Raw genomic sequence first — 17,539 nt, 5'->3', positions numbered from 1 at the left:
TGGGGTTCCATTACTGTGAGGATTTAATTTACATAGCACACGAAAATGTATAGGATAGTATCTATACACTGAGTGGCCATATTATTATGATCTCTGAACACATAATAATCTGGCCACTCAGTATATATATTTACCGTATTTTCCGGTGTATAAGATGACTGGGCATATAAGATTTTCCTGGGTTAAAAAGTCGTTTAATACGCCGGAAAATACAGTAGTCCAATATCTAATCCATTATATCTAATCCCATCAGTATAGTCCAATATACTATATTTTCCGGCATATAAAACGACTTTTTAACCCAGGAAAATCTTATACGCCCAGTCATCTTATACGACGGAAAGTACGGTATATTAGAAGCCCGGTGCATGAATTCATGCATGGGTGAGGGTCTGGCCAGCCTGGCCAGGGGGAGGGGACATGGGCGGTTGGCCGTTCTGCCTGCTGGTCGAACTCCTGGTCAAGGGGACAATTTGCATATTAGCCTTTTATTATATAGGATGTACACTGAGTGGCCAGATTATTATGCGTTCAGAGATCATAATAATCTGGCCACTCAGTGTATATAGTAAATAGTAAATTCTGATTATTACTGGTATTTCAAGTTAAAGTAGTGTATAGTATGAAGTCATCATTTAAAAATAAAATGTTACTGGCTTTGGCCTGGTACCTCAGTTGGTTGGAGCATTGTCTCAATGCGCCAAGTTTGCAGGATTCAATCCCCAGTCAGGGCACCTTTAAAAATTTTTTTAAATAGCCCTGACGGGTTTGGCTCAGTGGATAGAGCGTCGGCCTGCGGACTGAAGGGTCCAGGGTTCGATTCCGGTCAAGGGCATGTACCTTGGTTGCGGGCACATCCCCAGTAGGAGGTGTGCAGGAGGCAGCTGATCGATGTTTCTCTCTCATCGATGTTTCTAACTCTCTATCCCTCTCCCTTCCTCTCTGTAAAAAATAAATAAAATATATTAAAAAAAATTTTTTTAATAAAATGTTACTATCATTATTATAGATAAAAATATCTGCATACAAATTGGTACATACAGGGTTCCTTTAACTCTTTGCTTTAAAAGTTTTTTGTGTGTTTTCTTTTACTTAATAGAACCATATAGGTTATGAATTAAGATATTTTTTTAAATTCTTAAATTACATCAATTTTTTAAATTCCTAAATGTTTTATTTCAAATTACCTATTATAGTACATTAGTTTTATAGGTGGATATCTCATTTTTTTTCCTTAGTGAAGAATTTAAGGAATGTTTCTCTTAAGAACAAAGTATTGTAATTTTCTGCTATACTTTGTCATTGAATTTACAGGTATTTGTTGGAAGGTGCCACATTATTTAACAAAGAGGAACATCATTATTCTGCAGCTTTCCAAATTGATGGACATTGGATGCATTATGATGGCCTCAGAAATGTGAATTTAATTTTGTTAAATAAACCCCCAGAGTTTCTCCTCTTGTCATCATTGGTTTATATTCGAGCAGCAGAGAAATAAATATAGACTGATGCTAAATTTAATTGTTTTCCCTCCTGCCCATTGCTCCCTAAGATGAAGGGCTTTTATTTTGTATGTACTTGGTATCCAAGAAAAATAGTTCAACTATATTAGTTTCAGAGGTGTCTTTTCCAGTGTATAGCCCCAGGTAAATATTTTATATGGAGAATCTATGCAAAAATGTTCGTATTTCTTTTTTCTATATCATGGGTTATTTTTATACAAGCATATTTTATGTTGAGAGAAAATATATCTTTGTATTTTTTATTTATATGTACCTCAAAGGTTTTTTTACAATTCTGTCCTTGAATCTAAGAAAATACTTTGTCATGAATTATCAAAGTTTTTGTTTATATTCAACTAAAACCTGGATACAAGTCACTGTTTCAGTTTATATAAATTTCACAGTTCAAGATGTATCTGACTTTATTTCTTTGCCCTACCTCACTATAATCCAAAGTGCACTATTGGATTAGTATGTATTTGAATGTACAAGTTATAGATGGCTTAGTCTATTATACCTGTTGTTTTGCCTAATTTTTAAAATTTTTGGTGAGAATGATTTTTCTGGGCTTGAATAATTTCTTTACAATAGCAAATTCCTTTAACCACTTGCTAAAGTATTATAAACCTGCCAGTGAATTTTAAATGTTAAGTTCCTGAGCGTAATTGGAGTTATTGTTCAAAATAAATTATATAACTAATCTAAACATTTATTTCATAATTAAATGTAATGGAAATTCTCCAGTAGAAATGTATTTTGCAGATAAGACAACCATAAAAAAAATTAGGCAACTGGATGTTTACTAATGTTGGATTGACAGTAGAAATGTACTTTAAATATATACTTAAGAAAAAAAATGGGTGCTTGGGAATATTTCTTTTCCTAGTAAGTCATATTGGCACAGGAAAAAAAAAACTTAAATTTTTGTAGTAATATCTGCTAGCTCCCTTATAAATAGTAAATTGGTAAGATCAGCCTTTGATTTGCAATAGAAATCACTAGAATTGTATAGATAACAGAATATTGTGTTTCTCTTCAAAGACCCTAAGATCTCTCCCTCTTTTGTGATGTAAAGGAAAAAAATAAGTAATGTTCTTAAGGAAAAATACTTTTTGAAATTAATAACAATTTTTTTGTATTTACATTTCATTTCTACCTTAGGTTTTGGCTTGAGATTGAGCGCAACATATTGGAGATTTCTATATGATAACCCAGGTCACTGCCATATACCAAATTGCTAAGTTTTAATTTAGTAAATTAAGTCTTAAATTGGCATAGTGCCATGTTGAGAGAATTTGCGGAAGAATGGATAAATGTGAGTGAAACTTTGCTGAGAATGCCTCATTTTGAGCAAATACTATGAAAATTCCTTTTTTACATAAGATTAAAAATACTGATTTATTTTACAAAAAAACTTCACCCCAGAGTTTATTTAAATAGTTCCCCATGTGTATTTAAATAGGATTTGATTTACAGTAAACTTTTCTGGGGACACCTTATTGCATGAATCAAAGTATACAGAAACACAAATTCTAGCATATACATAAATGGTATCAACAAAATTATTCCTACTGCAGATTTATTTTTTTAGGAATTGCACTTTATTTGGAATGATGTTAGTTTATCACAAAACAGTGACTTACCTACCTCACAGGGTTGTTGTGAGGAATTAGATATTTGTTAAAAACTTGACTACCTTGAAAATGCTAATAAACATATTTTTTCTACCTCTTTCATGTACAGTAAAGTCTCCCAGATTCTTACTAATGAACTTTTCAGACGAGATGGGGCGCATTCAGGGTGGTATGGCCATAGACTAATGAACTTTTGAGATCTTTTATTATTTAGACAGTAGCTCTTTGAGTAATGGATTTAATGTGTAATGGAATTTAAGTATGTCTTCTGGACCCCAGATGGCTGGGTTTAAGATAATAGGTAGTTTATTTTTATGGTAATGGTTGATTGGTAGAAAGAAAAAATTATTCCCTGCTGATCAAATAGTAGAAAAGGGGTGAAAAAGAATAAATTAGATTATTGGCAGAATGTTAAGGTGAGGGCATGGAATATTCTTTATAACCTTAAACACCCTTAGAGAAATTGGGGTGAGGAGGCAAAGATCTGAGGGAATAATCAGAATATATTTTTAATCAAAATGCCACAAATCATAACTATACCTATGGGGAAAGCAAAAATGATTTTTAAACCCTGGCCTCAGAGAGGTATAAAGAATAAATACAGCAAATTTAAGGAGGAAGTTCCAATTTCTCTTCAGAAAAAGAAACCTTTTCCCTCCCAATTTAGCAGATGATCTTACTTAGATGTATTCTTCAGGGTGACTTTTCATTATTAATTATTAGACTTTATTTAATATCTGAGGCCTTCTCACTGCATCTGATCCTATCAAAGAGGAAAAAAACTAAAGATAACTGACCACAGGCAAGCTTTGCATGCTTACTAGGGTAAATTCTATATCTATTACATTCTCAGATCATGAGCAAACAACTAAGCTGTATAAGCAGATAACTACTATGACATAAACAAAAAGCTGTACTTGTTAAGCATATCAACAGTTTAGTTTTATAATTAAATGAATTCATGACAATTGTTTGAAAATAATTGTAATCCTACCTAATAAAATAGTAATATGCAAATTGACCACACCTTTGCTACGCCAAAACCATGCCCACCAGCCAATCAGGGCGATTATGCAAATTACCCAACAAAGATGGTGGCTAATTTGCATATGCTGAGGGAGGGAGGAGTGAAGACTGAAGACAACTTAGAAGGAAGAGGGAGGAAAAGCAGAAAGCAAGGTGGCTGCCAAAGGGAAAGCCCGGGCGGGGCAGAGCAGGGTGGAGCTGGGTGGGCGGCAGTGGCGAGCGGGTGCAGGCGCGGCGGCCCGCAAAGGTGGCGGCAGCGGCAGCGCACGCGGCCCCAACGGCCGCTTGCAGGATTCTTCCTGCAAATGGGCTACTAGATATAAGAAGAAATGGTAAGCAGTTCACATAAAAATGACTGCAACAAGTATTAAACTATAGCCAAAGCAAACATGTATACACAGAGCGGCAAAAGTAGGTTTACAGTTGTTTGTATGGAAAATAATACAAGAATAAACTCTGTCTCGCCTACTCACAACTATAAACCTACTTTTGCCTCACCCTGTATTCTCATCATCCTTTGTTAATGCTCCAACATTTAAAATCAGCATCAAATGTTTCTGCATTAAAAGCTAAACTCACATAGCTTTTGAAGTGCATCTTAATGATGTCTTACTAACAGGTTCCAACCCACCCAGCTGACCCTGGGTTCACTAGGGTCACCTGGACAGCCTTTAACTTCAAATTTTAATTTGATTCCAGGGAAAACATAAACTTTAACTCTATGTCTGAGAAATTGAGAAAGAAGAGGGGAGTCTCTGTAGCAAAATAATTTCTTTATATGCTGATATCTACCTGAGGGGGTATATTAGGTTATTTGCCCTCAATGAGCAATCAGTTCTATAGACCTCCATTCTTTCCTCAATGAGGTCTGCTGGAAGCTATTAAGAGGAATTATCTTTATTTTTTTTATTTAATAAATCTTTAATGTTCAGATTATTACAATTGTTCCTCTTTTTTCCCCCCATACCTCCCCTCCACTCAGTTCCCACCCCACCCCATGCCATTACCTCCCCCACACTGTCCTCATCCATAGGTGTATGCTTTTTGTCCAGTCTCTTCCCGCACCTCCCACATCCCTTTCCCCCCAAGAATTGTCAGTCCACTCCCTTTCTATGCCCTGATCCTATTATATTCACCAGTTTATTCTGTTGATCAGATTATTTCTTCACTTGATTTTTAGATTCACTTGTTACTAGCCATGTATTTGTTGTTCATAATTTTTATCTTTACATTTTTCTTCTTCCTCCTCTTCTTAAAGAATACCTTTCAGCATTTCATATAATACTGGTTTGGTGGTGATGAACTCCTTAGCTTTTTCTTATCTGTGAAGCTCTTTATCTGCCCTTCAATTCTGAATGATAGCTTGGCTGGGTAGAGTAGTCTTGGTTGTAGGTTCTTGCTATTCATCACTTTGAATATTTCTTGCCACTCCTGCCTGGCCTGCATAGTTTCTGTTGAGAAATCAGCTGACAATCGTATGGGTGCTCCCTTGTAGGTAATTAACTGTTTTTCTCTTGCTGCTTTTAATATTCTCTCTTTGTCTTTTGCTCTTGGCATTTTAATTATGATGTGTCTTGGTGTGGTCCTCTTTGGATTCCTTTTGTTTGGGGTTCTCTGCATTTCCTGGACTTGTAAGTATTTCTTTCACCAGGTGGGAGAAGTTTTCGGTCATTATTTCTTCAAATAGGTTTTCAATATCTTGCTCTCTCTCTTCTTCTGGCACCCCCATAATTCGGATGTTGGTACGCTTGAGGTTGTCCCAGAGGCTCCTTACACTATATTCAAATTTTTGTATTCTTTTTGCTTTTCCAGTTGAGTGTTTTTTGCTTCTGTGTATTTCAAATCTTTGACTTGATTCTTGCGATCCTCTAGTCTGCTGTTAGGTCTCTGTATAATATTTTTTATTTCAGTCAGTCTATGTTTAATTTCTAGTTGGTCCTTTTTCATATCCTAGAGGGTCTCGCTAAATTTACCGGCCTTTTCTAGGAAATTCTTGAAAAACCTTATAACCGTGGTTTTGAACTCTATATCCAGTTGTTTGTTTTCCTCCATTTCTTTCATTTGTGATCTGTTTCTTTGTCTCCTCATTTTCGCTGCTTCCCTGAGTTGGTAGAGTAGCTTTGTGTGCTAGGTGTCCTCTAGGGCACAGTGGCTCAGCCTCCCCAGTTACCTGAGGTGGACATTCTTGGTGCACACCTTTGTGGGCTGTGTGCTCAGCCTTGTTGTAGTTAAGTCTTGATTGTTGTTGGTATCACTGGGAGGAATTGACCTCCAGGCCAATTGGCTGTGAGGATCAGCTGTGTCTACACTGGGAGAACTTCTGTGCTGGAGACACTCTTATGAGACAATATTTGCAAAATTGCAAAAGCGTCTGTGTTCAGCTTGGATGGGGCGGGGTTTCAGGGCGGAGCAGACAGCCTTGGTTTCCTGTCAACCCTGCCCTATGAGGCCCCTGGGTCTCAGTGTCCCTCGGTAATCACTGCAAGCACCTCTGGGAGAAAGCCGCCCTCGAGTTTCACCCGCTGCCAGACTGTCCAGTTTCTCCCCGAATGAGTCGGGGTTCCCAGAAATGCCCGGAACTGTAGTTCAGCGCAGTCGGGAGTTTCCTTCTCCCTCCCGCTTTAGAAAGCCAGCCACGCACTCAGCCTCCCATGCATTCAGCAGTCAGTCCTCTCTGTGCGCGCACCTCCGGACCTCTGCCTTCCGCAGCTTCCGAGTCTCAGTGTGCTTTCTCTTTCCCTGACAGTCCAGATTCCCCCCAAATGAGTCTGGTTTCCCAGCGTCTCGCCCGGGACTGGAGTTCAGTGCAGTCGGGAGCTTCCTTCTCCCTACCGCTTTAGAAAGCCAGCCGCCCGTGCACACAGCCACCCATCCTCTCTGCGTGTGAGTCTCCATACCTCTGCCTCCTGCAGCTCCTCTGAGTCTCAATGTGCTTTCCTCTTTTCTTCTAGTTGTAGAATTTCCACTCGGCCAGCTTTCCTGTGGTTCTGGATGGTGTTTGTTTTGTCTTTTAGTTGTAGTTTTAAAATTGTTGTGTGAGGCAGCAGTTTAGGTGTTTACCTATGCCGCCATCTTGGTTTCTCCCAAGAGGAATTATCTTGAAAATGAAAAAGTGAGCAGCTCTTTAGGGCCCTTAAAAGTGATATGGACTGGAACAGGAGCTTGGGAGCAAATGATCTGTGCAGTCAAGTTAGCCATGGTAGAATTAGAAATCTGTTCCTCCCAGCCAGCCTGGCTCAGTGGTTGAGTGTCAACCTATGAACCAGGAGGTCATAGTTCTATTCCTGGTCAGGGCACATGCCAGGGTTGTAGGCTCGATCCCCAGTAGGGGACGTGCAGGAGGCAGCCAATCAATGATTCTCTCTCATCATTGATATTTCTATCTGCCTCTCCTTTCCTCTCTGAAATCAATGAAAATATATTTTTTTATAAAAAGAAAGAAATCCATCCTAGCTAGTTTGGCTCAGTGGATAGAACATCAGCATGGACCAAAAGGTCCCGGGTTTGATTCCAGTCAAGGGCACACACCTTGGTTGTAGGCTCCTCTCCATCCCAGGCCTGGTTGGGGCACATGCAGGAAGCAACCAATCAATGTGTTTCTCTCACATCGATGTTTCTCTCTGTCTTTCCCTCTCTCTTCCACTCTCCCTAAAAATCAATGGAAAAATACCCTCGGGTGAGGATTAACAAAAAAAAAATCTATTCACCACAATGACATATCACCTCACACCTGTCAGAAGGTCATTAGTGAATTAACAAACAAGTGTTGGTGAGGATATAGAGACAAGGGAGCCCTCATGCACCTTTGGTGGGAATGCAGATTGGTGCAGCCACTGTGGAAAGCAGTGTGGAGTTTCCTCAAAAAAATAAAAATGGAACTGCCTTATGACCCAGTGATTCCACTTCTGGGAAATATCCAAAGGGACCCAAAACACTAATTTGAAAGAATATATACTTGTTCATTGCAACATTTTTTACAATAGCCAAGATTTGGAAGCAGCCCAATCTGTAGTTCAGCCCTAGCCAGTTTTCTCAGTGATTAGAGTGTCAGCCCATGCACTGAAGGATCCCAGGTTCAATTCTCGGTCAAAGGCACATAGCTTGGTTGCAGGTTCCCCAGCGGGGGTGAGTATGGGAGGCAACCAATCTATGTGTCTTTCTCATCTAGCTGTTTCTCACTCCCACATCCTCCATCCCTTCCACTCTCTAGAAATCAGTGGATAAAAAGCTGTGGTACACAATGGAATACTACTCAGACACAAAAATATCTATACTAATAATAGAGGAATATGCAAATTTGCCAGGATGCTGTCATGTAACAACCAATCAGGATGGCGGCGGGGCCGCAGCAGAGAGCTCTCAGCACACCTGCTCTGGGGGTCCAAAGGGCGTGGAGAGGAAGGGAGAGCAGATAGGCAGGGGGATCAGGCCAGGAGGGGAGCGCATATAGGGGAATCAGGCTGGCAGGGGGAAGCAGTTAGACAGGGCGATCAGGCCAGCAGGGGAGAGCAGTTAGAGCCATCAGGCCAGCAGGAGAGCTGTTAGGGGCATCAGGCAGGCAGGCAGGTGAGCGGTCAGGAGCCAGTGGTTCTGGATTGTGAGAGGGATCCTGGATTGGAGAGGGTTCAGGCCAGGCCGGAACCAAGGACCACTTGGTGCATGGGTAGACGCTGAACCACTAAACCACATTGGCCAGGCTTTTTGTTTTCCTCTTTCTGTTAAAATATATGTTATTGATTTTTTACAGAGAGGAAGGGAGAGGGATAGAGTTAGAAACATCAATAAGAGAGAAACATTGATCAGCTGCCTCCTGCACACCTACTGGGGATGTGCCAGCAACCAAGGTACATGCCCTTGACCGGAATCCAACCTGGGACCTTTCAGTCTGCAGGCCAACGCTCTATCCACTGAGCCAAACCGGTTAGGGCGGCCTGTTTTAATCCTAGCTTGAGGACTTAGAGAGAGGGAGAGGGGGAAGGAGGGAGGGAGGGAGGTTCATACTGGTAAAGCCATTTTGAAACATCCAGCATGGCTGCCTAGTACCGAAGAGGATCAAGAATCAAGGAGTTAGGGCTTTGAAATAAGAAATGTATACTCCTGGGGTCTGGCATAGTGGTGATAGAAATAATCAGCATGAGACAACTTGGAGAGGGAAGTGAGACTGAAGAAAACAGCTGTGGCCACCTGTTCAGACTCTTCCCTTCAGAAGCTTTCTCTTCTCAAACCTTCACGAACTCGTTATTTTATTTTATGAAGTATATCATTCCTTTATGTTCCTCTACCTACATCTCAAAACTAGTATTCCAGTTGCCAGAGTTGGGAAGCAAGACCCTGTAGTATACATTGTCCCCAATAAGACACAATGAAATAGACTTTGTGTTTCCCTGTTAACCTAATACAGAAGTAACAGAAGCTTAAGGCCCTGGCTAGGTAGCTCAGTTGGTTGGAAGGTGGTCCCAATGTGGCAAGATTGTGGTTTGATTCCTTGGTTGGGGCACAAACAGGAAGAAATCAATGAATGCATGAATGGGTGGAACAACAGATGGGCATCTCTCTCTTCCCTTCCCTTCCCTTCCTCTCTCTCTCTCTCTCTCTAAAAAATCAATAAAATAAAATATACTGAGCATGATTAGCTTGCTTTAAACATAGAGTAGGTAAAAGCTATCTGAGGGAGTTTGTGAAGAGAAGGGAAGGAGACAATAAATACCTGTACATTCAACATATAAGAATTTTAGAGCAGAAGGAAAGGGGAGGAGTAGAGAAGATGGCAGGAAACAGGAGAGCTGACCTGGGCTCAGGTCAAGAAGCCCCATGCTTAAGGCTTAGAGGAAATTGCTGGCTAGGAAAATCTTTACGCAAGCCAGCTAAGCTTGATTTGGGAGCTGCAAGCTAGAACAAATTAATATCAGACATACTTTCTCTCTAGCATTCACTTAATACATATTTACTATCTACTGTTTGCTAGTTGAACTAGATGTGATTTCTGCCCTGAAGGTGTACACATCTAGAAAAAGGGAAAGATGCGTCAATCAATGATTGTACTAAGTGAGGGACTATGGCAGGGTAAGCACCTGAGGCTTTGATAGTACAGAGGAGGTCAGCAGACATCTGTGTTAAAGTCCTTAAAATAAGCCCTTCACAGTTGCTGCCTAGCATTCCGGCAAAGAGGTTTGGGGAGGAAAGATGGTCCAGTTTGTGATTTCAAGGGCAACTGTCCGTGCTATTGCCTCTACAAAGCCTAACCACCTTTAATTTCTGTTAGAAAGTTATATAAATCTTAAAATTAAAAGAATTTTCAAACACCATCACATTTAGAAAGATGTTTATTATAGTTAAAGTAATTCACAAAGATTCATAATCTCAAATATTTTTTTATTTTTAATAAGAGGAAAGAGACTTGAGAGGAACGTGGAGGGCCATTGGGATGGGTCCTCTCTGAATACTTGGTGAATGAGTTAACTTGTGGAGGGGCAGGACTGGATTTCCAACTCCTGTAGTCTTCTACATGAACAATAGGTGGCAGACACTCCTCAGTGTGGAATGTAAAGGAACTTTCCAGCCTTAAAGTATAAATCTACTTTATGATTTGGGTGAGGCAAGTCCAATTTTCCTTCTGTTCTATGACACTATACACACTCATAGTTTGGGGATAACATTCAGTGGTGATGTCTTTGGTGAGGTTAGCTATGCTCTCTGCCAACAACACCCCAGTTCAAATAACACTTGTCAGTTGACTCTGGTTTGTTTCTTCATCTGCTTCTCCAACTCTCATGGTTTCTGGACTCCTCTATGCTTTCTTTCTTCTTTTGAAGAAAGGAAACTCTGTTCCTGGAGATCTTATGGAAATGCCAGAAGACCTGATTCAGGATTGACATTTTTTACTCAGGAAAAAATATAAAGGAACTGCATTTTCGAGGTGAGTCGTGAGATGCGACCACTCTACCACTGATTTATCTTTATTATCATCAGTCCTAAACTACTGAATTTTATGCCCAAAGGGAGAGGTAAGAGGATGGCAATCTAAAGCCAGGTTGCCTGGGTTCAAATTCTAACACGGTCACGGATTGTGTGCTTTGAGTCTATTATTTAACATCTCTGTTCTGTTTCTACTGTAAAATGGAGATAATAGAATATATCTCATAAGCTTGTGGTGAGGATTAAGTGAATTATGTATAGCATCTAGTGTGTGGCCCATAGTATGAACCATGAAAATGTTAACTACTGTTATTGTTGATTTCTCTTTTAATATTTTGTTAAGAAATGAAATTAGTAGGTGCGTAGCACTGCTGTAGAAAATAAACTAAATGCTCTGTGAATATTTTGAGTTTATTGGCTGGCCTTTCTGTGGGCAATTAAGTTCACAGAACAAATTATGATATTAAACTGGAAAAAATGTTAAATTCATTAATTAGTTTGAAATGCAAGAACAAATAAAGCAAAAGTTAAAATGTTGGAAAAAACGTAACAGCTTAAATTTCTCTTGATACCAAATAATAATGAAATATCCTACCTTGTTCCTGCTCAAAATTGTCCAAAATCATTTATTCAAAATCTTTTAAAATCAGGCTCTAAAACTTTTTTGACATGTAGCCCTCTATACAGTGGGAACCACCTACTCAAATAAATTCTAGGACCACTGCTATTTAAACTCATAAGTCTCCTCAGAACACACACAAGAATATACCTTCCAAGACTTACTTTCTGATCACAATAACAAAAGTGATTATTCCATCCTTATTTAGATTCTGCTTTACTCAATAAAGGATTCATGTACACTAAAAATTATAAACTTTTCATTTTTTTATTGAATTTACTGTGGACAATGGTTAATAAATTTATATAGGTTTTTCTGGGTATAATTCTATAACACATCCTCTGTATATAGTATTGTGTGTTCACCACCCCAAGTCAAGTCTCCTTCCATCATCATTTATCCTCCCTTTACCCTAAACTACTTTTGCCTCTTCTACCTCCCCCTACCCACATTCCCTCTGGTAATCACCATACTGTTGTCTGTGTCTATGAGTTTTTTGTTTTGTTTCGTTTTGCTTTGCTTTTTTACCCAGCCCCACAATGTCCATCCCCTCTGACTGCTGTCAGTCTGTTCTTTGTATCTATGAGTCAGTTTCTATTTTGTTTGTTTGTTTATTTTGTTCATTAGATTCCACATGTAAGTAAAATCATATGGCACTTGTCTTTTCTAACTGGTTTATTTCACTCATGATAATACTCTCCAGGTCCATCCTTGCTATCCCAAAAAGTAAGATTCCTTTTTTCTCTTTCTTTTTTTTTCTTTCTTTATTTTATTATTATTTTGTTGTTGTTGTTAAGCCAAGTAGTATTCCATTGTGTAAATATATCTTTTATTATTTTTTTTTTATCTCCTCATCTATTGACAGGCACTTGGGCTGCTTCCAAGTCTTGGTTATTGTAAATAATGCTGCAATGAACATAGGGGTACATATTTTTTCCCATCACCATTTATCCCCTCTATGCTCTCTTCCACCTCAACCAACCCCCCTCCACCCCTTGTCATCACCACACTGTTGTCCATGTCCATGTGTTCTCTCTTTTTCTTTTTTGCTCAATCCCTACACACACACACACACACACCAACACCCCACACCCATACACATGAGCTGTCTGCATGCTATGAGTCTGTCTCTATTTTGCTTGGTAGTTCAGTTTGTTCATTAAAAGTCCACATATGGCCAAAACTGGTTTGGCTCAGTGGATAGAGCGTCGGCCTGCGGATTGAAAGGTCCCAGGTTCGATTCCGGTCAAGGGCATGTACCTTGATTGCGGGCACATCCCCAGTAGGGGATGCGCAGGAGGCAGCTGATCGATGTTTCTCTCTCATCGATGTTTCTGGCTCTCTGTCCCTCTCCCTTCCTCTCTGTAAAAAATCAATAAAATATATTTTTTTAAAAGTCCACATATGAGTAAAGTCATATGGTACTCATCTTTCTCTGGCTGGCTTATTTCACTTAGCATAATGTTCTTCAGGTCCATCCATGCTGTTGCACAAAGTAAAAATTTTTCTTCCTTTTTATGGCAGAGTAAATTGTGTAAATGTACCACAACTTTTTTATCCACTCACCTACTGATGGACACTTGGGCTGTTTACAAATCTTGGCTATTGTAAATAACGTGGCAATGGACATAAAGGTGTATATATTCTTTCAAATTAGTGTTTTAGGTTTCTTTGGATAAATTCCCAGAGTGGAATAGTTGGGTCATAAGGCAGTTCCATTATTAATTTCTTGAGGTAACTCCATACTGCTTTCCATAGTGGCTGCACTAATCTGCATTCCCACCAACAGTGCACAAGGGTTCCATTTTCTCCACATCCTCGCCAGCACTTGTTTGTTGATTTATTGATGATAGCCATTGTGACAGGTGCCAAGTGATATCTGGTTGTGGTTTTAATTGGCATTTATCTGATAAATAGTGATGTTGAACATCTTTTCTTATGTCTGTTGGCCATCTGTATGTTCTCTTTTGAGAAATTTTTCAGGTCTTTTGCCAATTTTTAATTGGATTGTGGGGGGTTGGTGTTGAGTTTTATAAGTTCTTTATAAATTTTGGATATTAACCCTTTATCAGATGTATCATTCGTGAATATGTTCTCCCATTCAGTGGTTTATCTTTTCATTTTGTTTATGGTTTCCTTTGCTGTGCAATAATTCTTTAGTTTGATATAGTCCCATTTGTTCTTTTGTTAAAACTACCTGAGGAGATACATCAGAAAAAAATATTGCTATGAGAAATGTTTGAGATCTTACTATCTATATTTTCTTCTAGGATTTATATGGTTTCAAATCTAAGATTTAAATATTTAATCCATTTTGAGTTTATTCTTGTGTGTGGCGTAAGAAGGTGGTCTAGTTCATTTTCGTGCATGTGTCTGTCCAATTTTCCCAATATCATTTATTAAATAGACTATTTTAGTCCATTGTATTTTTTGCCTCCTTTGTCAAATATTAATTGACTATAAAGGTGTGGATTTATTTCTGGGCTCTCTATTCTGTTCCATTGAGCTATATGTCTGTTTTTATGCCAGTACCATGATGCTTTGATTACTATGGCCTTGTAGTATAATTTGATATCAGGCAGCATGATTCCTTCAACTTTGTTCTTTTTCAAGATAGCTGTTGTTATCCGGGGTCTTTTGTGGTTCCATATAAATTTTGGAAACATTTGTTCTGGTTTTGTGAAATACTACATTGGTATTTTGATAGGAATTATGATGAATCTGTAGATTGCTTTGGGTAGTATGGACATTTTAATTATGTTAGTTCTTTCTATTCATGAACACAGTGTATGCTTCTACTTATTTGTTTCTTCCTCAATTTCTTTCTTAAGTGTCTCATAAATTTCAAATACAGGTCTTTTAAACCCTTGGTTAAATTTATTCCGAGGTATTTTATTCTTTTTGAAGTCATTTTAATAAAGCTTTATTGTCCAGATTATTGCAGTTGTTCCTCTTTTTTACCCCCATAGTTCCCCTCCACCGGGTTCCCACCCCACCCCATGCCCTTACCCCCCCCACACACACTGTCCTCATCCATAGGTGTAAGATTTTTGTCCAATCTCTTCCAGCACCACTCACACCCAACTTACCCCTGAGAATTATCAGTCCACTCCCTTTCTATGCCCCTGATTCTATTATATTCACCAGTTTATTCTGTTCATCAGATTTTTTATTCACTTGATTTTTAGATTCACTTGTTGATAGATACGTATTTGTTATCACTTTGTTGTTCATAATTTTTATCTTTACCTTTTTCTCTTCTTCTTCTTCTTAAAGAATAACCTTCAGCATTTCATATAATACTGGTTTGATGGTGATGAACTCCTTTAGCTTTTTCTTATCTGTGAAGCTCTTTATCTGCCCTTCAATTCTAAGTAATAGCTTTGCTGGGTAGAGTAATCTTGATTGTAGGCTCTTGCTATTCATCACTCTGAATATTTCTTGCCACTCCCTTCTGGCCTGCATAGTTGCTATTGAGAAATCAGCTGACAGTTGTATGGGTACTCCCTTGTAGGTAACTAACTGTTTTTCTCTTGCTCTTTTAAGATTCTCTCTTTGTCTTTTGCTCTTGGCATTTTAATTATGATGTGTCTTGGTGTGGTCCTCTTTAGATTCCTTTTGTTTGGGGTTCTGTGCGCTTCCTGGACTTGTAAGTCTATTTCTTTCACCAGGTGGGGGAAGTTTTCTGTCATTATATCTTCAAATAGGTTTTCAATATCTTGCTCTCTCTCTTCTTCTGGCACCCCCATAATTCAGATATTGGTACACTTGAAGTTGTCCCAGAGGCTCCTTACACTATCTTCATATTTTTGGATTCTTTTTCTTTTTGTTTTTCTGGTTGGGTGTTTATTGCTTCTTTGTATTTCAAATCTTTTACTTGACTCTTGGGATCTCTAGTCTGCTGTTGGATCTCTGTATATTATTCTTTATTTCAGTCAGTATATGCTTAATTTCTGATTGGTCCTTTTTCATATCCTCGAGGGTCTCACTAAATTTCTCGGAGGTTTCTAGAAGATTCTTGAGTAACCTTATAACTGTGGTTTTGAACTTATATCCTGTAGTTTGCTTTCCTCCATTTCTTTCATTTGTGACATGTTTCTTTGTCTCCACATTTTGGCTGCTTCCCTGAGTTGGTAGAGTGGCTTTGTGTGCTAGGTGTCCTATAGGCCCAATGGCTCAGCCTCCCCATTTACCTGAGGTGGACACTCTTGGTGCACCCCTTTGTGGGCAGTGTACACAGTCTTGTTGTAGTGAAGCCTTGATTGCTATTGGTATCACTGGGAGAAATTTATCTCCAGGCCAATTGGCTGTGAGGACCAGCTGTGTCTACAGTGGAAGAACTGCTGTGCTGGAGACACCCTTATGGGGCAGGACTTGCTTCAGTGCAGCTTTGGTGCTCATCAAGTTGGCCTCTTGAGTGTGTCTCTTATGGATGTGAAAATTTGTAATCTGGTATGGTCTCACACTGACCACTGAGTACACTGGCTCTTGGATCTCCAAGGAGGTGCAAAGTCAGCCACTGACTGAGGCCACCCAGCAGGAGCTACAGAGAGATCTGCAGATTCCTCCTCTTTGTTTGGGGTTTGGAAGTGCCCAGATGAGGCCCAGCTGTGAAACAAGGTAGGCTGCTGCTGCTGGGCCTTGGGCCTTCTTTTGGAAGCTTTGGAGCTCTCTGACTCAGCTGCAGTTTGTTAGGTTTTAGGCTGCAAAAGGACAGGCCATTCATATGCAAAAGCTGCTGAGCATAGCTTGGGTGGGGTTATAAATTGGGTGGGGCAGGGTCTCATGGAATCACCACAGTGGAGCAAACAGCAATGGCTGCCAGTCAGCCCTGCGCCAGAGAGTTACCCAGGTCTCTGTGTCCCACGGCATCGTGCAGGAACAATAATCGCTGCGAGCACCTCTGAGAGAAAGCCGCTGTTGCGTTCCAGCCTGATGCCAGACAGTCCACTTTCTCCCCGTATGAGTCTGGATCCCCAGAGTCTCTCCCGGAACTGGAGTTCAGAACAATCAGGAGCTTGTATCTCCCTCCCAATTGAAAAAAACAACAGTGCACCCAATTGCCAGCCCATTTTGCACATGCCTGCGCACCTCCACAGCTCCGCACTTCCTACCAGTCTCAATGCACTTTTTTCTTTCCTTCTTGTTGTAGAACTTCCACTCAGCCAGCTTTCCCATGGTTCTGGATGATATTTGTTTTGTCTTTTAGTTGTAGTTTTGATGTGGTTCTGAGAGGCAGCAAGTACAGGTGTTTACCTATGCCACCATCTTGGTTGTCCTCCTCTGGAATTGTTTTTCTAGTTTCCCTTTCTGATAATAAATTATCTATATAAAAGCCTAAGCAACTGTCGCAGCCGAAACAACCAAACGGACAACCGAACAGGCTGCGTGGGGCAACCAGGCCTGCCGGGGGGTTAGTGAGGGACAACCAAATGACTGAACAAACAGGCTGCATTGGGAGACCAGGCCAGCAGGGGGGCAGTGAGGGGCAACCAAATGACTGAACAGCAGGTGTGTGGGGCAACCAGGCCGGCAGGGGCGGGCAGTGAGGGGCAACCAAATGACTGAACAGCAGGTGTGTGGGGCAACCAGGCCGGCAGGGGCGGGCAGGGAGGGGCAACCAAATGACTGAACAGCAGGTGTGTGGGGCAACCAGGCCGGCAGGGGGGGGCAGTGAGGGGTGACCAAACGACTGAACAGCAGGCTGCATGGGGCGACCAGGCCAGCAGGGGGGGCAGTTGGGGGCAACCAGGCTGGCGGGGGGGTGGGATAATGAGGGGTGACCAGGCTGGCAGAGGAAGGCAGTGAGGGGCAACCAGGATGGTGGGAAGGGGGAGTTGGGG

General features: G+C 40.3%; 1 protein-coding gene across 7 annotated transcripts in view; it reads left to right on the top strand.

Moving 5' to 3' along the window:
• The window catches only part of C2H14orf28 (chromosome 2 C14orf28 homolog), a 53,961-nt gene that overhangs the window by 9,720 nt on the left and 26,702 nt on the right, over positions 1 to 17,539 (top strand). For 2 of the 7 annotated variants that reach the window (XR_008557992.1, XM_054725492.1), the window contains 2 exons: positions 1,315 to 1,417; positions 2,664 to 3,235. The exons of 2 other annotated variants lie outside the window; for them this stretch is intronic. Coding sequence is in view for 3 of the 5 variants with exons in the window: in XM_054725492.1 (XP_054581467.1) it covers positions 1,315 to 1,417; positions 2,664 to 2,675 (115 nt within the window). In the remaining 2 variants the exon portion in view is untranslated. 3 more of the 7 variants (XM_054725498.1, XM_008161226.3, XM_028138563.2) reach the window with 2 other exon arrangements.

The sequence above is a fragment of the Eptesicus fuscus genome, chromosome 2 (assembly GCF_027574615.1).
Source record: "Eptesicus fuscus isolate TK198812 chromosome 2, DD_ASM_mEF_20220401, whole genome shotgun sequence".
Taxonomy (NCBI): Eukaryota; Metazoa; Chordata; class Mammalia; order Chiroptera; family Vespertilionidae; genus Eptesicus; species Eptesicus fuscus.
The sequence above is the reverse complement of the archived record's forward strand: the minus strand, read 5'-3'. Positions and strand labels throughout refer to the sequence as shown.